At 41.1% G+C, this 17,677-nt stretch overlaps 1 protein-coding gene across 1 annotated transcript in view; it reads left to right on the forward strand.

Moving 5' to 3' along the window:
* The first annotated feature begins 14,377 nt into the window (after nt 1–14,377).
* LOC115113149 (acylphosphatase-2-like) overlaps nt 14,378–17,677 on the forward strand; it is a 77,844-nt gene continuing 74,544 nt past the window's right edge. Inside the window, exon 1 of the mRNA XM_029640446.2 lies at nt 14,378–14,595. Within this exon, the coding sequence (XP_029496306.1) occupies nt 14,497–14,595 (99 nt within the window). The 5' untranslated portion in view covers nt 14,378–14,496. The remainder of the gene's footprint in view (nt 14,596–17,677) is intronic.

A 17,677-nucleotide genomic window follows, 5' to 3' on the forward strand; every position in this document is an offset into this window, starting at 1 on the left:
GAAGGTACCACGTTCATCTGTACAAACAATAGTATGCAAGTATAAACACCATGGGACCACGCAGCCGTCATACCGCTCAGGAAGGAGACGCGTTCTGTCTCCTAGAGATGAACGTACTTTCGTGCGAAAAGTGCAAATCAATCCCAGAGCAACAGCAAAGGACCTTGTGAAGATGCTGGAGGAAACAGGTACAAAAGCATCTATATCCACAGTAAATCGAGTCCTATATCGACATAACCTGAAAGGCCGCTCAGCAAGGAAGAAAAGCCACTGCTCCAAAAAGGCATAAAAAAGCCAGACTACGGTTTGCAACTGCACATGGGGACAAAGATTGTACTTTTTGGAGAAATGTCCTCTGGTCTGATGAAACAAAAATAGAACTGTTTGGCCATAATGACCATCCTTATGTTTGGAGGAAAAAGGGGGAGGCTTGCTAGCCGAAGAACACCATCCCAACCATGAAGCACGGGGGTGGCAGCATCATGTTGTGGGGTTGCTTTGCTGCAGAAGGGACTGGTGCACTTCACAAAATAGATGGCATCATGAGGGAGGTAAAAGTATGTGGATATATTGAAGCAACATCTCAAGACATCAGTCAGGAAGTTAAAGCTTTGTCGCAAATGGGTCTTCCAAATGGACAATGACCCCAAGCATACTTCCAAAGTTGTGGCAAAATGGCTTAAGGACAACAAAGTCAAGGTATTGGAGTGGCCATCACAAAGCCCTGACCTCAAGCCTATAGAAAATTTGTGGGCCGAACTGGAAAAGTATGTGCGAGCAAGGAGGCCTACAAACCTGACTCAGTTACTCCAGCTCTGTCAGGAGGAATGGGCCAAAATGCACCCAACTTATTGTGGGAAGCTTGTGGAAGGCTACCCAAAACGTTTGACCCAAGTTAAACAATTTAAAGGAAATGCTACCAAATACTAATTGAGTGTATGTAAACTTCTGACCCACTGGGAATGTGATGAAAGATGTAAAAGCTGAAATAAATAATTCTCTCTACTATTGTTCTGACATTTCACATTCTTAAAATAAAGTGGTGATCCTAAATGACCTAAAACAGGGTGTTTTTACTAGGATTCAATGTCAGGAATTGTGAAAAACTGAGTTTTTAAATGTATTTGGCTAAGGTGTATGTAAACTTCCGACTTTAACTGTATATATATATATAAAATACTGTGTCTTCGGAAAGTATTCAGACTGCTTGAATTTTGTGTTTCATTCCAGTATATATTAACACACCTGATTAGTTGAATCAGGTGTGTTAGTAGGCTTAGACAGGGGGTGTAGGAAGGCCTCTGACATGTTTAAAAACTGTTTTTAAATGCTTATTTCTAGTGACTTTTGAGGAAAGAATATAGACAGATCTTAACTTACAAATCGGCAAATTTACAAGGGTAAGGGGGGGGGGGGCCTTGTAGAGGTTGTACTATAAACACACCTGCTTCAACGAATCAGCCTGCCCTTGATTAGTTGGGCTGGAAAAATAAAGCCTGAATGCTCTGGGGGTTCCAATGATCAGATTTGTAGAAAATTGCTCTAGATAACATTCCAGTAGAGTGATGGCCAACATTACCTATGTTCTTTAGGAAACCCCTTAGTTTACAAAGGCAGGCAAATTCTGATATATATTTTTTAATTTACCAATAGCACTGAAAACGATCTGATGTGAAACGATCTGGTGTGATTGGTCAAAAGACTGATTAGTAGAAAAAATATTACAGCTGGGCTGCCTGTGTAAACACAGCCTTAGACCACTTAGAACCACTTACTCAGACTGTAGTTTTATCCTAAAAATCTCCTTATTGGATGACTCATTCAGTAGCTAAACAGTACTGAAAGTTATATCCTCAGTGCTGCTTGGAAAGCAACTGACTAGGCTGTTTTCCAATGGATCATTTGCACAGTTGTAAAGTGATTATTCTGTCAGGCCAGAATACAGACCATATACAGAGCATCCTCAAAGCAGCAACACAGTTGCTACAGTTATTTTGCTCTAAATGCCTGACTAGTTGCTTGAGGTGGCATATTGCCTAGCGGTTAGAGCATTGGGCCAGTAAAGGTTGCTGATTTGAATACCCGAGCCAACAAGGTGAAAAATCTGTCGATATGCCCTTGAGCAAGGCACTTAACTCTAATTTGCTACAGTGGGTGACCCTGTAAAACAACACATTTCACTGCACCTATCCTGGATACAACTCAAAATTATAGCGTGACTATTTCATTGGTCTCATATGTTTTGTTTTTATTCCAGTCTTTATGAAATCACATTAAAATTGTATCTTGGTTTATCAGATCAATTTCTCACACATAGTTGCAATGATTTTTATAAGAGTGATTTTTAATTGGAGTTCGATTCTGGTAATGGGTCTTTGGTATATTGTCTGAGGATGTGTGCGTGTCCATATTCATTATATATTTCTGAATTGTCATGATCTACTTCACACTTATCAGTGCAATTTGCCCTTTGTCAAGTATTAATTGTTTAGGCCACTGCAGCTCTCAAGTGGCACAGATCGACTGAATGACTATATAGATGATTTATTCTGTTCTGTGCCATTTCTGTTTAGTAGAAGTATTTATTGGGATACCCAATTAGCCACTGCCTTTCCTGGGGTCCAAACAGGAAACAAAACAAAAATACATAATACTATATAATCTCCTGCTGCCTCACGAAAGAGGAGATGGCTTCTGACCTATGAGCCGTTCCGGTTTGCACAAGCCAAGGATTCGTGCAAGGCCACCCACCTACATAATACAATAAATACAGAATTACAATACAAGATATATAAAAATGGCTGTCTCTTCGCAGTACTCGTTGTGCCGTAAGGTATTCTTTTATCAATTTTTTGTATCTGTTTTTATTGCTAGTTTGAGTTACCTAAGGTAGCAGAGAGTTCCATGTAGTCATGGCTCTTTAATACTGTGTGTTTCCCAGCCTCTGTTCTGGACCTGGGGACTGTGAAGATACCTCTGATTGCATGTCTTGTGTTGTGTCCGAACTGTGTGCCAGCTGCTTGAATGGTTCCAAATCCGAATACAATTTGTCAGCGAATGTCTGACATCTAAATACAGGGTTGAAGAGATTTTCGATGTATTGATTCCATGGCACATGGTGGGTTGAGTGGTTTGCTGATGTCAACGTTGTGAACAAAGTGCCCCATGGTGGGGTTATGGTATGGGCAGGCATAAGCTACGGACAACGAACACAATTGCATTTTATCAATGGCAATTTGAATGCACAGAGATACCGTGACGAGATCCTGAAGCACATTGTCGTACCATTCATCTGCCGCCATCACCTCGTGTTTCAGCATGATAATTTGTAAGTCGCTCGGGATAAGAGCGTCTGCTAAATGACTTAAATGTAAATGTAAATAATGCAGAGCCCCATGTCGCAAGGATCTGTACACAATTCCTGGAAGCTGGAAATCACAGTTCTTCCATGACCTTCATACTCTCCAGACATGTCACCCACTGAGCATGTTTGGGATGTTCTAGATCGACGTGTACAACAGCATGTTTCAGTTCCCGCCTATATCCAGCAACTTCCCAAAGCCATTGAAGAGGAGTGGGACAACATTCCACAGGCCAATCAACAGGCTGATCAACTCTATGTGAAGGAGATGAGTCGTGTTGCATGAGGCAAATGGTGGTCACACCAGATACTGACTGGTTTTCTGATCTATGCCCATACTTGTTTTTAAAGGTATATGTTGCATCCTAAGAAGCTGGGTTCTTTTACTGAAGACTCCAAAGTGTACTTATAACAAACGGAACAGATTTATTGAATGTTCTCCTTCACACATTACAGTCGTCTACAGTACTCTCTACAGTGTCTTCAGCCCAACTCTCCAATACTCTCCAGGAATTTTACTGCCCTTGCATCTCATAATCCAATCACTTCAATGCAAGAACGGAAACCCCATTATCATTTGTTAATTCAAATAACTCAACCCCTACATACAAAGCCCATTGGCTATTTGCAACCATTTTACTTCTAAACTCATTAACACATAATACATTTCTCAATACACCACACCCCAGATATTCTCACTTCCTCTGAAAACATCCTTGATGAATATCATGGGTTTTCCGAAACAGTTTTTCCACTTATTAACTCATATACAACCTGTTTACAGATCCAATCGGTCCGGAGGCCTTCTGACCATATTTTGGCCTCTCATGATGCTCTGGGCCCTCAGGCTCAGGGCCTGGCACAATCTGTGTCTCTGTATGAGTGCCTGTCACTAAACGTTTACGGCAATGTAGCTAGTTAGCTTGCACTTGCTAGCTAATTTGTCCTATTTAGCTAGCTTGCTGTTTCTAGCTAATTTGTCCTGGGATATAAACATTGAGTTGTTATTGTACCTGAAATGCACAAAGTCCTCTACTCCGACAATCGACACAAAACGGTCAACCGAATCATTTCAGGTCATCTCTCCTCCTTCTAGGCTTTTTCTTCTCTTGGCTTTATATTGCGATTTTCAGCTTTCATAAATTAGGTGCATTACTGCCACTGACCTCATTCGTCTTTCAGTCACCCACGTGGGTATAACCAATGAGGAGACGGCACGTGGGTAGCTGCTTCTATAAACCAATGAGGAGATGGGAGAGGCAGAACTTGCAGCACGATCTGCGTCAGAAATAGAACTGACTTATATTTTAGCCCTTGACAATGCAGACGCTCGTTGGCGTGTGGGTGCAATAATTTAATAATATAGATTTCTAAATGTATTTTGCAACGCTCGTGCACGTATGCGAGCGGTGTAGTCAGCCTGTTATGCATGTCAGCTGAAAAGCTGGGTTTATTCAGTGATAACCTTGTTCTAACCTGTCGTTTTAGGAACAACTCTGCTGGAGTTTTTCCAGTTGTGGCATGTGGCATATTCCTGTAGGCAACTAGTAAGTTGTCCACACTATGCTGTACAGACCGTCCTGATGACTTGTCCTTCTCTGGAGCCTGTTTCAGATTCTGTACAAGTTGCTCTGCCATTTGAAGCTGCATGATACGGAGCCGACTCAACTGGAAGAATGTCTCCATCTCTTTTGACACAAGCTATGGCCCATTGTCTGAAACACACCCCTCAACTAACCCATAGACTGAGAACATTCCCCGGAGTGTCTCTACCGTGTAGCTGAAGAATTACTAACACACTTTACTTCAGGCCAGCGTGAGTATGCATCCGTAACTACTAAGAAGAGGTGCTTTCCCATTTGAGCAAAGTCTATATGGATGCACTGCCAGGGCCTCAGGCCATTTCCAAGGATGCACTGGTGCAAGGTTTGGCATATGTCTATTAGACTGACACACCTGGCATCTTCTTACCATGTCTTCTATGTCTGAGTCTAACCTGGGCCACTAGAAGTGTCTCCTTGCAAGAGCTTTCATTTTTGCCATTCCCCAGTGGTTTTCATGTAGCTCCTTCAGTAGATCCCTCTGTAGAGTAGCCGGCACCACCACCCTCATACCCCATAACACACAATCACTTTCTACAGTAAGCTCATCCCTTCTCCCCCAATCAGGCTTTAGTTCAGGATCAGTAACATGGTTAGGCCACCCTGTAAGTGTGAAGTGCTTCACTTTTGCCAAACCCTTGTCCTTGGTAGTTTCCCTGGCTATGTCCTTAGCTAAAATGGGAAGTACATCTAAAAATGACACTCGATAGTTTGGATTGCCCCCCCTATCTTTCTGTAAGAGCTCTGTCGTAGGTTTGTTGGGAGTAGAGAGATACTTCATGAACTTGCCATAGTAGGTAAGTAAAGCCAGATATGCTCTGAGCTCTGTCACGTTTGTTGGCACTGAAGCCTTTGCTACGGCTTCAGTCTTGTCCTGCACTGGATGTAGCACCTGTTCGTCTATCCTGTGACCTAAGTGACACTAGACTGAAAAAACGCACACTTGTCCCTGTTTACTCTTAACCAAAGCTCTTGCAGCTCTTCAACACTGCTTCTACATTCTGTAAGTGGTCCTCCGCCGATTTCCCTGTGATACGAATGCCATCTAGAAAGCACACAACCCCAGGTAAATCCTGTAATACATTGGTCCATAATATATTGGAATATAGCTGGAGCGCTTGATACTCCATAAGGCAGTCTATTCATCTGGTAAAAACCCTTCAACGTGTTTATAGTCAGGAAATGCTTTGACTCTTGAGCTACCTCCACTTGCTGGTAGGCCTGTGTAAGGCCTAACTTTGAACTGTTTACCCCCGGCTAGATCAAACAAGTCCTGCGTCTTTGATAAGGAGTACTGGTCCACATCCACCCATGCATTTACAGTCACCTCGTAATCATGACATATTCTGACGCCCCCGTTTGTCTTTGGAACACAAACTATAGGTGCTGCCCATTCACTGTATTCTATGGGTGTGATCACTCCTTGTTTTTCTAGCTCTGTAATCTGTTTGTCTACTGCCTCTCTGAGTGTATAAGGCACAGGTCTAGCCTTACAAAACGTTGGAACAGCTTTCTCTGACACTTGAGTTTTGGCTTTAACTCCCTTTACCACACCCAGTTCACTACTAAACACCTCTGCATATTTATCACACAGCTGCTGCAACTGAGTCTGACACATTGTTCACTCTTAACCAATCTAATTTGAGGTGCTGAATCCAGTTCCTCCCCATTAGCTGGGACCCTTCCCGTTTGACACTAATAGAGGTAGTAGTAACACCTGAGCACCACATTTCACTTTAACCTCCAGCTGTCCCCTTCACTGGATTAGAGTGCGCTGTTTGAGATTGTTGCTTAGAAAACGTGCTGCTCCCCGCAGATACTCTCCCCCTCCAAACCCTTTCAAGAAGATTTTGCCTCAGAATTCCGTTATCCTCGTCGCCAGTTGTTGCATCCTAAGATGCTGGGTTTCTTTTACTGAAGACTCCGAAGCGTACTTATAACAGACAGAACAGATTTATTTAATGTTCTCCTTAACACATTATAGTCGAATACTCTCTACAGTGTCTTCAGCCCAACTCTCCAATACATCATTGAACTTTTACCGCCCTTGCATCTCATAATCCAATCACTCCAATGCAATAACGCAAACTCATTGTCATTTGTTAATTCAAATAACTCATTCCCTGCATACAAATCCCATGGGCTATTTGCAACCATTTTACATCTAAACTCATTTACACATAATACATTTCTCAATACACCACAGTATCTGTGACCAATAGATGCATATCTGTATTCCCAGTCATGTAAAATCCATAGATAAGGGCCTAATTGACTTAAATTGACTGATTTCCTTATATGAACTGTAAAATCTTTGAAATTGTTGCATGTTACATTTATATTTTTGTTCAGTGTAAGTGCAACACGTGCTGCTCTGTTCTGGATCAACTGCAATTTCCATATGTCCCTCTTTATGGTGACTACACAACTGGGCAGTAGTCCAGTTGCAACAAAACTAGAGCCTGAAGGACCTGTCTGGTCGACTGAGATGTCAAGAAAGCAGAGAAACACCTTATCATGGACCGATCTCTTCCCATTTTAGCAATCTTTGAGTCAATATGTTTTGACCATGACAGCTTGCTATCTAGGGTTAAATCCAGCAGTTTAGTCTCCTCAACTTGCTTTGACAGAATGTCATCCAAATCAGTTGAGCTCTTGTGGATGTTTTTTTTTTTTTAAAGCCAGGTGTTATTGTTTGAATAGAGCTGTGCTTCCCAAAATGTCTACACTACCTAGAGGTGGACTAACAAGTGGTGAAAGAAGCTCTTTGTGGGGTGTTAACAGGGCCACAGCTGGTGTGAAAACTGGTGCTAGCCCTGAGCGAACAACCCACGCCTCAGATATGCTATGAAAGCTTAGCTGTCACATTGGATGAAGGGGGAAAAAGCTACACAGTACACTTTGAACCATTCCCAGGGAGGGAGTAATTGTGATGCCAACAAATGTTATCACCTTTCACCCCAATGCCCATGGAAATGGTGAAAAAAAAGAAAGCTTTTCTGCAGAAAATGTATTGTCTGAATTCCCTTTGCTTCCTCTATTACTCATTATTTTATGCACTTTCATCCAAACAACTTGTTATCACGTGACTCCCAACCACTAACTGTATTGCTTTACTCTCAATGTGGATTGGAATAGACCACTTGATATCATAATCTGATTGCCTGCCAGTACGTAAGAGAAGTGGACAATGCCACCACTGTGTTGGACACACTTGACCTTTTTACTCAAGTTCACTCTTGAATAACTGTACATCATGTCTTGCTGCCCGACTGCATCTCCATCGAATGCATTTGAGAAGATAAAATAGCGCATTCCACAAACTGGGAACTTAAAATTATCCCACAAAATGATTTTATTTTTCTAAGCTATACATTCCCTTCATTAGACAACATCTGTCTGTTTTGTCGGAAGTGTTACGCAAATGACTTTTCCACTTGTGACTCAATAGAGATCTCAGTGTTTGGTTCCAAATCTGAATACAATTTGTCAGTGAATGTCTGACGTCTAAATACAGTGTGGAAGAGAATTTCTATGTATTGATTCCAAGGCACATGGTTTATGAACTGGCACAAAAGAACAACACTTGATTCAACACTTTAAGTTTGTAAATTGAAATTATTATACAAAATTCTTGCCACCAACAGAATGCTATATATATATATATATATATATATATATATATATGGGGCATAAAACAATCTCAGCTCTGTAGATTTTGCTGCGAAGAAACATAATCACTAGATTTATTATGTTATTGCCCCTATGTAGATTGTTTCTGGTTAGTAGTGTTGGGCAATTTGGAAAGCCATACTCCATCAATAAATAATATAATAATACTCGTAGGAAAGTTTTTCATCTTTAGCTCACAATCTGTGGAATCTATATGATTAGAAAGGTTTAAAATGTATGTAAAACATCACAGAACAATTGAAAAATATATGGCACATAGAAACCAAACCAGGCTGGTCTATGATGATGGGCTGAGAGTGACTGATTAAAGAGTTTATGTTTGGTAATGTATTATTGTTATGTGATTGCTTTATATAAAAGTGCCATGTATGTAAAATGTATGTATATGTAGCAGAAAAATGAAGAGGGTAGATGGGTTAATAAAAAATTGAAACAAATAGTGTTAGAGAGTCGGTCCAGGGTCAAATGATGAACCAGCACCACTCTCCTGCTTCACAGTTCTCATTCAAGAAAAATGAATCCTCTACAGACAGACTGCTAGTTCATTTTAACCCTGGGATTTGACTAATGGCAGATGAGATCAGAATGTCGTACCTGCAGTCACTGCCCAGGTGTTTTGACTGCACCTGCACCCATTGGCTGTGCCCACTCTAGTCTACATGTTTCTCTTTAAGACGGTTTATTGTCTTTGGTGCCTGTGAGCATTAGAGCACGGAACAGGAGGGTGGTTGGAAAACGTTCCGGGACATTTCCTACACCAAACCTGATCCACAGGAAACAGAATCCTTATAAAAAAAATTACCAATGGATGAGAGAGCCAGTGAAAAGGCCCCTTTTGACACTACCCTGTTCTGGATTGCCACTAAAGCAGTGTGCCGCAAACCCAGTTCAGCCCGTATGCTATGCCTGTCCAGGAATGTGACAGGAGGGGAGTGTTTCCATGATGGCTGCTGGTGGAGCCTGAAAACTCCCAGCTCTGTTAGGGGTTCCTTCTCTCAACCTGAACAGACACAGGGCACTAAAAGCCCCCAGCCAAGCCCGCTTTTCAGTGTGTTCTCCACGCCTGCCTTCCACACAATGCAAACTGCCCACCCCTACTGGTGCAGAGACAGTGTGTCTGTTACTCGCTGCCACTAATGACCTCCTGGGTGCGCTCAGATCAGGGTCACCAGCTCACTGAAGCAGAACCATGCATGTCAGGAATGCAGAGGCCTCAGCTCCATAAACCTACTCATGTAGGGACCCCTCTCTCCCTTGCGACTGTCCTCACTGTACACATGTACATCCCTTTAAGTGTCTCCCATACAGCCCCCCACAGTGCAGTTAACGAACAATCAAGAATGCTGAATGGATTTCCGTGATACGTGGAATTTGATCATTCATGCACGCTTGGTTTTGCATTATTAGCAAAGACTGCATGCAATTTTCAATATTAATGCATGCATTTGATGCATTGCACAACATTCAGTGCAAGCTTAATATTTAGTGCAAGCTTATTTATCTATAGTCCCTGGTTACATCATGCAAGGTAGTAACAACTAGCCGTGTGTTTGTTTGTGTGGATAGTGCTGGCAGATGTGAAGATTTGACTGAGCGTTTGTGTAACACGATGTTGGCTCATGGATATGGAATCGCATTGGTTTATAACTCATGACATGGGCTAATGACTACATGTATTGTGCTGATATGGCAGAACTTTTGCATGGAGGATGATGTCAGTCGGTGACCTACTAGCTCTTGACAGAAATGTTTATCTGTTAACCTCTTCCTTTATACATTCTATTAGCAATAAAGCGTTATATCTGCAGCCTTTAAGTCATTACCGAAATATTCACAGAGATAGATTGTCACACTGTAACAATTTTTGTTTCTTGATATACAACTGAAGTCGCATATATAAACTTGCCATTTCTGGTTGCATTTCAAAGTAGCCTACTGCCTGGAGCTGGCTTGGTTACCCCTAGGGTACCAGACCAGTATAGAATGTGAAAACATTGATGTAGGTTGATATGACAACATACTCTGAGGGGGGAGGCAGCCTGGTGTAAGGGAGAGTACCATTTAAATGTCTTCCCTCCAAGTTGTAAATGTTACATAACAAGGATTAACCTACTTGGAGGCTATAAATATAAGTGTACACTGTGTACAGACATTTAAGATCAGTGCATCTGTGATGGTTGAGATATGTCTGCACGGTCCTAATGCTTTATTGGATTCAAATTAAAATATGAAAAAAATCCTCTCTCCTAATTAGGTTGTCTTTTCGCTTCAGATCTGGTTAGAATCAAGAGTTTGTGGATCAGAGTCTGGTTCAGTGGGTAAAACTCACCTCTGGATAGACCGGAGCCATATACTTCCCTGCATGAGCCCTACGCACAACTCTGTCTCTTTTCTTCTGCTTCTATCATGTCATAAAAATAAAATAAAAAAACGTAAGGACTTATGAATTCTGTTCTCCTAATATACATACATATATATATATAACATTTTTTATCAAGAGTTTGATCCAGACAGGACTTGACGTGCTACTGTAAAGGTCAAATGCAGAGTGGTTTTACCATTAAGAATACATTCATTCGGCAAGTACTCAGACCCCTTGACTTTTTCCATATTTTTTTTTACGTTAGAGCCTTAATCTAAAAGATGTTAAATTGTTTTTTTCCCTCATCAATCTACACACAATACCCCATAATGTCAAAGCAAAAACGGATTTTTAGACAATTTTGCAAATCTATTTAAATAAACAGAAATATCACATTTACCTAAGTATTCAGACCCTTTACTCAGTACTTTGTTGAAGCACCTTTGGCAGCGATTACAACGTTGAGTCTTCTTCGGGTATGACACTACAAACTTGGCACACGTGTATTTGGGGAGTTTCTCCCATTCTTCTCTGCAGATCCTCTCAAGCTCTGTCAGGTTGGATGGGGAGAGTCGCTGCACAGCTATTTTCAGGTCTCTCCAGAGATGTTCAATTGGGTTCAAGTCCGGGCTCTGGCTGGGCCACTCAAGATCATTGTCCCGGAGCTACTCCAGCATTTTCCTGACTGTGTGTGTGGTTTGTTGTCAGAAGGTGCTGCTGAAAAACATCCCCACAGCATGATGCTGACACCCACATGCTTCCTCCAGGTTACCTCCAGATGTGACACAGGCCAAAGAGTTCAATTTCGGTTTCCTCAGACCAGAGAGTCTTGTTTCTCATGGTCTGAGAGTCCTTTAGGTGCCTTTTGGCAAACTCCAAGAGGGCTGTCATGTGCCTTTTACTGAGGAGTGGCTGTCTGGCCACTCTACCATAAAGGCCTGATTGGTGTAGTTCTGCAGAGATGGTTGTCCTTCTGGAAGGTTCTCCCATCTCCACAGAGGAACTCTGGAGCTCTGTCAGAGTGACCACCAGGTTCTTGGTCATCTCCCTGACCAAGGCCCTTCTCCCCCGATTGCTCAGTTTGGTCAGGCGGCCAGCTCTAGTCTTGGTGGTTCCTAACTTCTTCCAACTAAGAATGATGGAGGCCACTGTGTTCTTGGGCACCTTCAATGCTGCAGACATTTTTTGGTACACTTCCCCAGATCTGTGCCTTAACACAATCATGTACCGTAGCTCTACAGACAATTCCTTCAACCTCATGGCTTGGTTTTTGCTCTGACATTCACTGTCCACTGTGGGACCTTATATAGATAGGTGTCTACCTTTTCAAAATCATGTGCAATCAATTAAATGTACCACATATGGACACACATCAAGTTGTAGAAACATCTCAAGGATGATCAATGGAAACAGGATGCACCTGAGCTCAACTTCGAGTCTTATAGCAAAGGATCTGAATACTTACAGTAAAAGTCGGAAGTCTACATACACCTTAGCCAAATATATTTAAACTCAGTTTTTCCCAATTCCTGACATTTAATCCAAGTAAAAGTTCAATGTCTTAGGTCAGTTAGGATCACCACTTTATTTTAAAAATGTGAAATGTCAGAATAATAGTAGAGTGATTTATTTCAGATTTATTTTAATATTTCCCAGTGGGTCAGAAGTTTACTTACACTCAATAAGTATTTTGTATCATTGCCTTAATTGTTTTACTTGGGTCAAAAGTTTAGGGTAGCCTTCCACAAGCTTCCCACAATAAGTTGGGTGCATTTTGGCCCATTCCTCCTGACAGAGCTGGTGTAACTGGGTCAGGTTTGTAGGCCTCCTTGCTCGCACATGCTTTTTCAGTTCTGCCCACAATTTTCTATAGGCTTGAGGTCAGGGCTTTGTGATGGCCACTCCAATACCTTGACTTTGTTGTCCTTAAGCCATTTTGCCACATCTTTGGAAGTATGCTTGGGGTCATTGTCCATTTGGAAGACCCATTTGCAATCAAGCTTTAACTTCCTGACTGATGTCTTGAGATGTTGCTTCAATATATCCACATAATTTCCCTCCCTGATGATGCCATCTATTTTATAAAGTGCACCAGACCCTCCTGCAGCAAAGCACCCCCACAAGATGATGCTGCCACCCCCGTGCTTCACGATTGGGATGGTGTTCTTCGGCTTGCAAGCCTCCCCCTTTTTCCTCCAAACATAATGATGGTCATTATGGCCTAACAGTTGTTGTTTCATCAGACCAGAGGACATTTCTCCAAAAAGTACAATCTTTGTCCCCATGTGCAGTTGCGAACCGTGGTCTGGCTTTTTTATGGCGGTTTTTGAGCAGTGGCTTCTTCCTTGCTGAGCGACCTTTCAGGTTAGTCGATATAGGACTCGTTTTCCTGTGGATATAAATACTTTGTAACTGTTTCCTCCAGCATCTTCACAAGGTCCTTTGCAGTTGTTTTTGGGATTGATTTACACTTTTCTCACCAAAGTACGTTCATCTCTAGGAGACAGAATGCTTTTGAAGGCACAGTCAACTTAGTATAACTTAATAACTTAATAACTTAATATAAGCTTCTGACCCACTGGGAAACAGTAAATTATAAGTGAAATAATCTGTCTGTAAACAATTGTTTTAAAAATGACTTGTGTCATGCACAAAATAGATGTCCTAACTGACTTGCCAAACCTATAGTTTGTTTTAACAAGACATTTGTGGAGTGTTTGAAAAACGAGTTTTAAGGACTCCAACCTAAGTGTATGTAAACTTCTGACTTCAACTGCATGTAAAGAAGGTGTTTGTTTTTTATTCATAATAAATTTGCAAAAATGTTTTTGCTTTGTTATTATGGGGTATGATGTGTAGATTGTTGAGGAAAATACATGTATTTAATCCATTTTAGAATAAGGCTCTAACGTAACAAAATGTAGAAAGTCAAGAGGTCTGAATACTTTCCGAATGCACTGTACATTGTGTTTTGACAGACTCTTCATTGTGCTTAGTTATGAATTGCAGTATGGCTCACATTTTGATGCTTTTAAAAATATATGATTTAATATAAATAAGTTCTGTAAACTATGATATTCTTTAGATTCAAACCATTTCATCTTAAGTCATTACGGTAGGGCTCATTCCAAAACTTGACATACTTACCTCGAGGGAATCTATATTGAATTATGAAGCGAGGGGATGTGAGGTTGTGTCCTCTCATTCAGAACTCCAGTGCCTCTCCTCTCTGTCTGGTTGACTGGGCAGGTGAGCCTTATGCTCTGTGTCAGAGTGGAGCCACCAGGTCGCCCAATGGGACGCTACAGGACCCAAGTCAACCCTGTCTGACTGACTGCCTGGTAGTGTTTGGCTGTGCCTCTTTCCCCTAACCCACCACAAGACCGTAGATAACCCATCAGCTCAGCTCTCACCACTTTTGTGCCTATGAGTTTCTGGGATGAGAGGTGCTCTTACCAAAAGAGAAGGAACTATGTGACATGATATTGGATTGGCTGACATGTGAAATCGAGGGCCTCATGGCTATGCTGAGGCAGTATCATGGCGACACAGGCTTTAGTGAGAGGAGCCTGAACCCTGTGAGTACAGTTCACATACTTTCCCATAGTTTGGTTCCTCTTGTTTCACTTCAGATGTTGGCTTATATCACTCACCGGTTTAAATGCTTGGTATGGACATGATCAAGTTCATGTACAGTGGGGGAAAAAATGCAGATTTGACCATGTACTTCCTTGCAGCCATGTATTTATACATTGTACAAATAATTATTAATCTCTCCTTTCTGTTTGCAACACATCTGTAGTGTGAGCTGTAAATTGGTTATGTCAGAGAGGATAATCTGTTCAAATGCAATGTAGTACTTAAAATGATTCCCATGTAAATGTAAGTATTCTGCTGATGACGTTTGCTGTGCTGTCAGAAAGCACATTAGTGCCTGGTTTGGAGTGTAGTCCAATACTCTACTGTTGTATAAGTGCTGTTTATGGATGGTAATGAGTACGATGCAGTTTAGGGATTGACCTAAGCATGGTGCCTAAACTTGTGACGGTGTGGGGTGTCCTTTCAACTGAGCATTTGGCAATCTCCACTTAACCTCCAAAGCCTCTCAGTACTGTAGCTATTTGCTAAATAATTAGTAGAACTGACACAATTAGACAGAAACATGCATCCAAACAATTGTCATGACGTTGGCCTGGGGGAGGTTTATGACAGTCATAAATACCTCTTCCCCCCTTTTTCCTCTCTCTACCCTACTGATGTTACATTTGCAAAACCCTTGGTTAACATAGAGATTCTGGGAACATCAGAAGGTGGGGGGAAATTAACTATATTCGGGTAATCGGACCAATTGAACATATGCGGTGGTACTTAATGAATATGATGTCAGTTCAGTTGTCATCTGAGACATTCTCATCAATGATAAGATGACATAAACTCTACAGTGGAAAGTCTACACATCGGAGTTATCGGATTCACATGGAATTGTTGTTCAATTTAAATGTTTGAATATGAAATGATTTGTGATGGGATGAAATGTGATTTTAGCTTCTAAAATGTGAGAATTGGGTTTTTATAAGGTAGGGCTCTGCTCAATCAGTGGCCCGCCCACGTGAAGGGACATGGGCTATAAAACTTTTCAAACACGCCCTCCTCTCCCTTCCTATATAAAGCCTTGACGACAATATAACCTCCTGTTCCGAGGATGTGAGGACGACAGTCCGATGTCAGAATGGTTCAGATAATAACTACAGAATGAAGCCAACATCAGCGTGAGCTTTGGTTGAGAATGGTATGAACTTTGAACTCTTATTCACTACAGAAGTAATACCTCCTAGCCGTTGAGTTAGCTACAGCAGCTGCAAACGAGGGTTAGGAAGGAACCGACAGAGTATCCCGTCTATCACACAACAATGTTACTACAACGTATCCAATTGACCACCAGAGACATTCTTCAAAGGTCTCGGTTTGGCAGCACGGCCTTCCATCTACCACCAACCTACAGAAGCGCAGCTCATAGTAAATATTTATTGCATTTTCCTTTTCCAAATGGGCGGTAATTTAGAATGCATAAAATACTGTATTTACGATAGCACAGCTTCTTTCTTTGGTCCTCAGTCTTCCCGCTCTTTCACTCAAACCCAGCCCTTTCCTTTTGTGTAACCAGATGTCATATCTGTTCTTCCCGCTAGGGACGTTTTCCTTTATGACATAATTTGTAATCAAGGTATGATTAATTCTGTGTATATGTAAGTCTGTGTGATTAGTTAGGTATTTAGTAAATAAACAATGAAACCCAATTTTATATTACTGATTCAACTTGTTAGCCAGGGTTCGTGGAGATAACCTAGAATTTACAACTTTCAGATGAGACTGAATTAAGGTGACTATTAATATTGACTGCTATTGATGTAAAATATTACTAGGTCTTTAAGAGTTTATTCGGAAGATAACAGCTCTATAAATATTATATGCCCTGACTCTCTAGTTAATTACATTTACATGATTTGCTCAATCAGGTAATATTAATTACGGAGAAATTATTTTCTCGAATAGCATGTTCACAAGGTCCTTTGCTGTTGTTGTGGGATTGATTTTTGCACTTTTCACACCAAAGTACGTTAATCTCTAGGAGAAAGAATGCGTCTCCTTTCTGAGCAGTATGACGGCGGCGTGGTCCCATGGTGTTTATATTTGCGTACTATTGTTTGTACAGATGAACAAGGATGAACCAGACCTGTGGAGGTCTACAAATTGTTTTCTGATATCTTGGCTGATTTATTTTGATTTGACCATGATGTCAAGCAAAGAGGCACTGAGTTTGAAGGTAGGCCTTGAAATACATCCACAGATACACCTCCAATTGACTCAAATGATGTCAATTAGCCTATCAGAAGCTTCTAAAGCCATGTCATTACTTTCTGGAATTGTCCAAGCTGTTTAAAGGCACAGTCAACTTAGTGTATGTAAACTTCTGACCCACTGGAATTGTGATACAGTGAATTATAAGTGAAATAACCTGTAAACAATTGTTGGAAAAATTACTTGTGTCATGCACAAAGTGGATGTCCTAAACGACTTGCCAAAACTATAGTTTGTTAACAAGGAATGTGCGTGGTTGAAAGCGGTTGAAAAACTAGTTTTAATGACTCCAACCTAAGTGTATGGAAACTTCTGACTTCAACTGTTTACATATAAATATATGGATGAGCGGTAACCGAGCGGCATAGGCAAGATGCAATGCATGGTATAAAATACAATATATACACTACCGTTCACAAGTTTGGCATCACTTAGAAATGTCCTTGATTTTCCAAGAAAAGCAAAGAAATTTTGTCTATTAAAATAACATCAAATTGATCAGAAATACAGTGTAGACCTTGTTAATGTTTTATGGAATATCTGCCTAGGCGTACAGAGGCCCATTATCAGCAACCATCATTCCTGTGTTCCAATGGCACATTGTGTTAGCTAATCCAAGTTTATCATTTTAAAAGGCTAATTGATCATTAGAAAACACTTTCACAATTATGTTAGCACAGCTGAAAACTGTCGTGCTGATTAAAGAAGCAATTAAACTGATATTCTTTAGACTAGTTTAATATCTGGAGCATCAGCATTTGTGGGTTCGATTACAGGCTCAAAATGGCCATGCCAGAAATC

The sequence above is a fragment of the Oncorhynchus nerka genome, linkage group LG28 (genome assembly GCF_034236695.1).
Source record: "Oncorhynchus nerka isolate Pitt River linkage group LG28, Oner_Uvic_2.0, whole genome shotgun sequence".
Lineage (NCBI taxonomy): Eukaryota > Metazoa > Chordata > Actinopteri > Salmoniformes > Salmonidae > Oncorhynchus > Oncorhynchus nerka.